The sequence below is a fragment of the Notolepis coatsorum genome (genome assembly GCF_963971535.1).
Source record: "Notolepis coatsorum genome assembly, chromosome: 9".
NCBI classification, from domain to species: domain Eukaryota; kingdom Metazoa; phylum Chordata; class Actinopteri; order Aulopiformes; family Paralepididae; genus Notolepis; species Notolepis coatsorum.
Genome location: NC_140173.1, coordinates 117,474,597 through 117,483,769, shown reverse-complemented (window position 1 = coordinate 117,483,769; position 9,173 = coordinate 117,474,597). Strand labels below are relative to the sequence as shown.

General features: G+C 42.6%; 1 protein-coding gene across 1 annotated transcript in view; it reads left to right on the top strand.

Annotated features, from left to right (window-relative positions):
* Positions 1 to 813: 813 nt before the first annotated feature.
* Positions 814 to 9,173, top strand: part of LOC311234032 (uncharacterized protein) — a 31,572-nt gene continuing 23,212 nt past the window's right edge. Inside the window, exons 1-5 of the mRNA XM_084321120.1 lie at positions 814 to 863; positions 1,185 to 1,261; positions 3,723 to 3,816; positions 5,341 to 5,418; positions 6,182 to 9,118. Coding sequence (XP_084177246.1) covers positions 1,217 to 1,261; positions 3,723 to 3,816; positions 5,341 to 5,418; positions 6,182 to 9,118 — 3,154 coding nt within the window. The 5' untranslated portion in view covers positions 814 to 863; positions 1,185 to 1,216. The remainder of the gene's footprint in view (positions 864 to 1,184; positions 1,262 to 3,722; positions 3,817 to 5,340; positions 5,419 to 6,181; positions 9,119 to 9,173) is intronic.

Here is a 9,173-nt window from a genome sequence, read left to right as displayed (position 1 = left end):
AACACTCACCTGACCATGTTATTTGTTTTATAATTGTGTAGACACAATTAGGGGCCGGTGTAAAGGCCATATGAGTGTTTTGTTTATTAATATTATTATTATTATTGTGCTTAGGATGGTGTCTTATTTATGTTTGAACACTAGAGGGCTCTCCGCCTCCATTATAGCCACTCTTCTATAAATAGCCTAGCTAATTAACGTAATCCCATGCACCTGTGATGAGGATAATTTTTTTTACCTGTATCACCGTTTGGAACTCTGAATGGAGCAATTGACAACTGTTCCGATTTAACCCTTCATTCACCATCATTCACCCTTGGACAACAATAAACTCTGTAAACAGCAGCAACTTGGGACATTCCATATTTACACCACAAACTTTGGGACTGAGTAAGATAATTAATTGCGGGTGCATCGTGGACGCTTGTCGATTCATTGGGGAGCGACAAGCGGACACTACAGTATGTATATATTCTCTCCCCGGACCCCACTCATACTCTGTCAGGATCTATGGGTAACAGCACTATATATTTGCATATCATGTCACAATATGTCATGTATGTCCCTATGCCATAAATGTCATGATGTCATAAATGTCACTATGAATTGAAAATGGGGGACCCTGATGTAAACAAGACAAACGTCTTTCTCTGGTCTGCATCCCTTTAACAATTGTATGTATTTAGTCGTACTGTATTGTACCCATTCTGCAATCTGTTAAATAAAGTTTTCATTCATTCATTATTCATTGACAGTGTTGTTGAAGCGTGTTGAAGGGGCGTGTGTTTTGCTGGCTGGATTTAGCCTGCGAGAGGTTTATGCAACCAGGCTGCAGGGACACGCAGCAGCGGCGGGCTGGCTTGGTAAACAAACTGTATTCGTTTTAAACCGAGATCGACCGTCGGTAGGTATCTTACGCGAGTGTAGTAGAGCGGGGGTGACTTTATCTCCGAGTACGGATGCTATTTGCAAGCTAGCAGTAGGTTTAACAGAAATGTAACGGGTTTATACAATACTATGATAAATTCGTCTGCTGTCACCGCTCAGAGTATCCAGAACTCTTATTAGATCGCTGAGCAGCGCCATGTGGGACATTCAGTTCTCTGTCAGACTGACTCGGGACATTATACCACACCTACTGTACCATTCTTTCTGCACATAATACCTGACCTGTCTGTCTTCAGGTTTCCTATCCGTCTGTCTTTTTGGAACAACCATGGCTGCTGCTCTGCTCAGGGCAGGGACAGGATTATGCGTGAAGGTGAGTGTCTGTAGAATGACTTTTGAACAACTCTCACAATACCGCTGTTGTTCTCTTCCTCGGGACACCACGTTCTCAACAATAAAGGTCATACATGCATTATTAAAACTTGCTGATCAAACTGAATTGACTGTAAAATTATTTGATCGTGTCATGCTCATGCTGAAGCAGTTGTCCTAGTAGTACGTTAAATGCTGGGGTCACATCCAGACCAGAGAGGATAGGAGGCGGCCAGTAGGCTATCGTAAGGTTTGATTTGGATGGATTGGTGGATATTCAAACCTTTATTTCACTGGGGTTACCCTTACAACGTCGACAAGCTTACAAAACAAAGACACAGTTTATCAGCAAATTCACACAGGCACAACAAACAAGAAGAAAGAATACAATCAGTTAAGACCGTTACAAGTCGACACAGTGGTCAGATCATACTTTTAGTTGCAGCAACCTTCAGCTTCAGAGTCAGTTGGAGGGCATTTCAGGTGTTGGAAGCATCAAAGTAAAAAGCTGTTTTTCCTAGTTCTGAGCAAACTCGAGGAACCCTAAGAACTAACCAGTTATTTGAACATAGAATAGGTTCCAAGATTCCATGCCATCAGTGTTTTCATGTAAAGGGGGAGTTTACCAATACAGGCTTTAAAAATAAACATGCCAATGATAGTTACGCCTCTTCAACCAGAGAAGGCCATCCTGTCTTTTCATAAAGGAAACAGTGGTGGGTGTCTTATCTGTCACCTCACCTGTAATAAATCTGAGGGCAGAATGATAGACCAAGTCCAGAGGAGTTGAAGCCGCAGCAACAGCATGTCTATACATTACATCACCAAAGTCCAAAAGACATTGAAGAAGAAAACAGCTTCAACAATCCTATTTCTACTAATCGCGGGAAAGCTGAATCTATTTCTGTACAGGAAGCCAATTTTGGGTCATCGCTTGGAAGCAGGAATAGCCACATGGAACTTAAATGAAAATGTATCATCGAGCCACACACCAAGATATTTATACAGTGACTGTGTTAGAACCGCTTATGTATGGTAGATATATGTACTTCATCATAATCAACATTTTTGGCTCTGGAGATCAGCATCAATTTTGTTTTACTAGCATTGATGACTACTTTAAGATTGATAAAAGCTTCCAGAAGAACATTAAAAGAAAGCTGCAAGTTCTCAGTGGCTAACTGAACAGTGTCAGCAATAATACAGTATATAATAGTATTGTTCGCACACAGACATGACAGTCATTCAAAGAAGAATCAATATCATTAATATAAATAGTCAAAAGGACAGGACCCAACACTGAATCAAACCTAGGATTCTATCACTTCTCAAATGTATACGTTGATTTGTCTTTTTCAGACTTAATACTTTTAGCTGGACTATTGAAAGCTGTTCTTCTGGGAAGAAAATAAAAGCTCTGTATGTCTGGCAATTCACAAGTCAAAACCAAGCTTAGTGGAATGACAGTATATGGTCACCATCTTTGAAGGTTCTATTTTATTGCATATATAGAAAGAGCTCAAACATACTCAAGTCAAGAGTTTTATTTGTCACGGCATACAAGTATACAATGAAATGCGGGTGGTCCATACTAAATGGAGACCAGAATGGAGTAGATTAGAAGAAGGGCTGAGGTTTCTCCCACGGTAGTCGTGAGATTTTCTTCCCAAACATATTTTAACCCAAGATTGTCCAACTGTCAACACACAACCTGATAAAGACCTGATAGATAGTAGCTATTTAACTCCAGGTTAATAGACCTCCACACTCTGGAGTTGTTGACATCCTAGTAGAATATCTGCCAGAAGCCCCAGGATTCAGAAGAAAATACTCTTATTTGGTTGTCCATGTGGTGTATGAGTGATTTGGTGAAACATGGTTTATTTTAGGGCTGTCCCCGACTAAGGATTTGGATGGTCGACTATGATTGGCCAAAATTTGCTGTTAGTCGACTATTGGTTGACTAAAAAAAAAAAAAGTATAATATATATATATATATATATATATATATATATATATTTTTTTTTAATCATTCCATTTGGGCTGTGGGGGTGCTTAATGTCTGAAGGAGTCGACTGAAGGCTTCTTGTCCTCTGCAAAAGCATGCAATTGGTCCACTGATGGATACATCTTGATATTTGTCTAGTCTAGTATGTTCATTAGATGGGTGAAATCCTCTTTCAGTGCCTCTGTGCCTGTTTTCGTAGGCAGTTAGCCTCTGGTATGCGTGCCATTAGCGTTAGCCACGCTTCTAGGCCTCTTTTCTTTTGGAAAGAATGATATATATATATTTTTTTTTATACATTTTAATTTTAATTTTATTTTTTGACTAAGGTTGGCAGTCGACTACGGCTCCTTTCGACTGATTAGTCGACTAATCGACTAATAGGGGTCAGCCCTAGTTTATTTATATTTTATTCTTATCTCAGTTATATTAATTCTCTCTCTCTAACTGTTTTCAGAGGGGTGTGTGGAGAGTTTTGTGGAGAGCTCGGGTTGCTCTGTTCAGCTCCAAACCAATAGACCCCAGAAAACAACCTCGTATAACGCACTTCAGTAAGATGCACATCTATATTTATCTGATTACATTGCATTATATTGTTACACTGCCTTCTATTATATTCTTGTTATTTTTGTCTTGTATTAATTATGTCTTTTATTAATAGTCTTGTATTAATGTTGTTTTTTATGAATGTTGTCTATGTCTTGTATACATTTAGTCTTGTATTAATGTTGTCTTGTATTAAAGGTAGAATCTGTAATGCCATCAAACAGCTACCGGTACCTCAAGAGCCCTGCTTGGTATTGCACTTACTTGGTCTGAGTTTGGGTTGGGTTGGAGTTTAGTAATTTATTACACTGTGAATTTCTCCAGACCTCTATTGGCAGAGCCTGAGGTGTAGTCAGCAGTAGCAACCCCTCCATGACCCCCACTCAACTCCAACCCACACATCAGACCAAAACAAAGAAAATGTAAACAAAGTGAAATACCAAGCAGGGCTCTTTTTCCTAGAGTTCGCTGTTTGATGGTGTTACAGATTCTACCTTTAATGTTGTCTTGTATTAATATTCTCTTGTATTAATGTTGTCTTGAATTAATATTGTCTTGTATTAACACAATGGCGCCCAAGGACGTATATCTCCGTGTTTCGATTCCACCCATTGTGGACAGAAGCACGGATAAATCTGTGGCAAGTTGTTATTGCTTTTATTCCATTTTAATAGCCTATTCAAGGTCGCCGAGCGGCACTGCAGATTTACCCTACTCTATGAATTCGAGAAGATGCAATACCGGCCAGATCATCTTAGGGGTGCTATCACGATAATGCAGTGTTCCCTGTGGCCGAACGGTGGACTATTTTCTTTTTTTACTTTCAATGGAGTTTTATGTTAGCAGGATTCTGGATCTGCAGCCTGTAGCTTGGATTACGTTTTGGATAGCAGATTTCACCATGCAATAATGGGATTTATCATCAGCCAATGGACATATCGATCTACCAGATGGCGATCGATAACGGGGAAATGCTCGGGGCGATCCCACCGGACCACGGTAAGATCTTTTTCACGTAAAGTACATCCCGATCTGGCCTTGTTTTGATAGCCATCCAGGCGTTCTGCCTATGAGGCTAACGCGGTTATTGGTAATCAATAATCAGAAACGACGTCCCCCCCCCCCTTTCATGCACATGCGTGAGGATCGTACCGATCATATGCAGTTTGAGTTTTAACTGGAGCGTATCTATAACCGAAATGCCATTGGATTTAACGTTATTAGCTATTAGCCCATTATCTCGGCTTCCAGGAAATATACTAGACCAAATCCGGTATAATGCTTATATTCACGGCGCTATAAAATGAGAACGTATTGATGCATTTTTTTTAAGCCATTTTGAAGGGACGGTTTATGGTCTCAATTCACAATGAGAATGGACAGATAGCAATACTATAAAGTATAGATTTAGCTCTACAAACAGCCCCATGTCTGTTTACATTCCCCGGTCCTCTTGAGATTAATTAGACTCATCCCAATGGCCCCGAATGTGTTAATGTTGTCTTGATTCATCTTGTATTGTCTTCCAGAGAAAGCCAAGCCCCAGCCAGCAGTGGACGTTGCCAAACTCCTGGAGCAGTTGTTTTCTCCCAGCAAAACCAATGCAGGTAGTTACATACAATACTTCATATAAGAGATGAGATATTCCTTTATTGATCCCCTTGGGGAAATTCGGTATACTATATACAGTATACTACATAAGACTATACATGCTTACAGTATACTACATACAAGACTATACATACATGCAGTATATACTACATATAAGACTATACACGCTTACAGTATAATACTACATACAAGACTATACATATATGCATTATATACTACATACAAGACTATACATGCATGCAGTATGTATAGTGCAGTATACATAATGCATCAGTATTGTCTGGCAGTTGTACACTCTTCCTCTTGTGATACTTTATCAATACACTGGTGCCAAATATCTATGTTTTTATTAAAACATGCAGGTGCTCTAAATAGATTCCCCTGCATTAAGCATGTTACCATTTTGACTTACCAGAGTCACTACTTCATGACTCCTCGTGGTGGCATCAATCAAATTACTGAGGGCAAGGTGAACAGAAGTTAACTAATTTGCGGTGGTGAAAAAGGGAACTACATTAAGGAAGCTTGCTGTAAACCTAATTTGCACATATTGAACATATTTGAGTGAGGCATAATCCCTTTGTGGTGCTCTACAACTTGATCTGCATGAAGTTGACCTGGATGTAGTACCGTATCTGATCTTTGCAGTGTTGTTCTGTGGTCTCTGTCTCTGACATTTGGACCCTGTGGCTGGGTTACTGGGAAACTAGGACAACAGCAAATACATCAACTAATATTATTTTTCTCCTCCTTCTCCAGGCTCTGCTGCGAGAGTTGCCTCCAGACCCTCTCTCCGACCAGCAGCATCTACCAAGCCTCCTGTCATCTCAACCTCTTCCGCCTCCTTCCAGAAGGCTCAGACTCCTCTCTCCTCTGCTACAGTTCAGCATGCTACCAGTGGACTTTCTCCCGAGGCTAGCTCTCCATCCAGAAACACACCGTCACCTGCTGCTGTTTCTACTGAGGCTACATCTTCCTTCAGTAGCGCTGGATCTCCTCCACTTCTGTCTCCAACATTTACTGCTGCTGTTCCTACCAACATCTCACCTACCTCCACACCATTGGTGCCTCCTCTGCAAATGGTCACTGCTACCTCAGTCCCGGCAGTACAAACTATAGTAGAAACTACAGCTGGAATGGCAGAGTCTACATTCGAAACAGCTCCAGTCCTAGTAGAGTCCATGGTGGAAACTACAGTAGAAACCACAGGTAAACCAGTGGACCCTACTACACCTACGTCGAAAGAATCCACAGTAGTGTCGATAGAACCCTCACCAGCTGAAACAGTAGAGGCCTCTGCTGGGTCAGTAGAACTCATCACCGCCCCCGTAAAGCTCTCACAAGCTGTAGACATTGAAGTAGAAGCAATGGAATCTACACCTCTCACAGTAGAACCTTCAGTAGAAACTACAGCAGCACCTACCTCCACCCCTACCTTCATCACAGAAGAGAACAAAATAGATACTGTCTCTCCTGCCACAATAGACATGATAGTAGAACCGTTAGAAACTACAGCTGTCTCCATAGGAGCCATGGTAGATCCAACAGTAGAAACCAGCCTTGTGGACCTAGGAATGGAAACCCTCTCACATGCTGCCTTAGTTGAAAACACAATACAATCTACAGCCTCCTCAGTGGAATATGAAATAGTAGAAACTCAAGTAGAACTCCCAGCAGCTAGTGGATCCTCTCCTGCCACAGTAGAAGATGTGGTAGAAACACTAGAATCCGCAGTCGACTCAGTAGAAACCAAAATGGAACCTATGGTAGAGACAACACTAGATTGTGGTATTTCAGCAGAGGAGGGGAGTGGAGCAGAAGCCTTATCTGTGGAGGCAGTAACTCTGTCAGAACTTCAGCCTTTTGTGGAATCGTTACAAACCGATGGTCTGATCCAAACTAAAGCTACACTAGAGAATGATGCTGAAATACTCGCCCAGGAAATACTAGTCCATGCAGAGAGTGGATCTGAAACGGGTTTGACTGAAGCTTTGTCTGAAGCTGAAGCTTTGTCTGAAGCTGAAGCTCTATCTGAAGCTCTGGAATCTCTGGAATCTCTGGAATCTCAGACAGACATTTTGATGGAAGAGTTACTTTGCTCTGTTCCTAGTCGTGGAGCAGTAGCAACAGAGGGTGTGATTGGTCAGGAGGTAGTAACAAAGGCTGTTGGAAGAGGGACTGCTATTGGTGAAGAGGTGATAACAGAGGAGGTAGTTAGAGAGGCTGTGATTGGTCAGAAGATAGTAAAAGAGGACCTGGTTGGTGGAGAGGTAGTAACAGAGATGGGGATTGGTGGAGAGGAAGAGAGGATGGTTTTCGAGGCCATGACCTTAGAATCTGTGACACTGGCTGAAGTCGAAAGCACTGTTGCAAGTCTAGAATGTGATGTTCTAAATCAAACTAAAACTACATTGGAGGCAGAGGCTGATATGTTGGTCAGAGAGGAAGGACTGGGAGAAGAGAGGACAGCCATAGAGGATGTTGATGTGTTTGATGATGGCAAGCCTAGACATGAGCTGGTAACTCTAGAATCTCTGTGTGAAACAGCCGAAGCTTTAGAAGCAGAGACGGCCCTAGTCATGGAGGCCTTGTTCTGTTCTGGTCCAGGACCAACACCTCCAACAGAAGCAGCAGAACAAAGGCCAGTTCCTCTCACGGTAGAGCCAACATCGGAACCACAGGACAGACATACAGAGCCAATGGTTGGCCAGGGGACAGTAACAGAAAGCATTGTTGGTCAGGAGGTGTCAGGAGAGACTATGATTGGTGGAAAGGAGGAGGGGGCTGTTGTGGAAGCCATGACGTTAGAATCAGTAACTTTGGCCGGAGTGGAGGCTTTAGTAGGATCTTTAGAGACTGATGTTTTAACTGAAACGATGGCACAGCTGGAGAGAGAGGCAGAAATATTTGCCAGAGAGGAGAAACTAGGAGAGGAGAGACTAGGAGAGGAGAAACTAAGAGAGGAAAGGACAGAGGGAGATGGTGTGTATGAGGACCAGAAGATGGGATCTGAGATGCTCACTGTAGACTCTCTGTCTGAAACTTTACTCGCTGAAACAGAGCTGTTAATGGAGGAACTCATGTGTTCAGTCCCTGGTCCTGGTGCGGTAACATCAGGACATCTTATTGGCCAGGAGGGAGTGAGGGAGACAGGGATTGGTGGAGAGAGGAGAGGAGGAGAAGAGTCAGCAGTCCACGAAGCATTGGCGTTAAAATCGGTGACACTGGCTGAAGCCGAGGCTCTCTTTGACATGATAGAAACTGAACCCTCAGCTGAGAATGTGGCTGAAATCCCTGCGGAGGAAATGCTACCAGCTGAGACACCAACAGATGCTAATGCGGTCCCAGAGGAAACGCTACTAGTGGAGATACCAACAGAAGAGGCTGTGGAGGCAGAGCTATTGTCTCAAGTTCTGTCTGAAACCGTGGCGGTTTTAGAATCTGAGTCTGCTGTTATTCTGGAGGGAATGGTCTGTTCTGTCCCTGTTACCTTGACTACCGTTGCTGTGGGGCCAGTTTCAGGCCCAGCTGTTATGGATTCAGAAACTACAGACCCAACCCCTCCTCCTCCTCCCCTTGCTCCTGCTCCAGAGGAGGTGCTGGGTGTGGGACAAGAGGAGGATGGAGCAGGTTCACCTCCTGATGGGAAAAGAGAGGAGGCAGAGACACAGACAGAAGCCCTGGGGATTTCTGAAGGTACTGGAACACACACACACATACACATACACATACTCATACGATACTAACATAA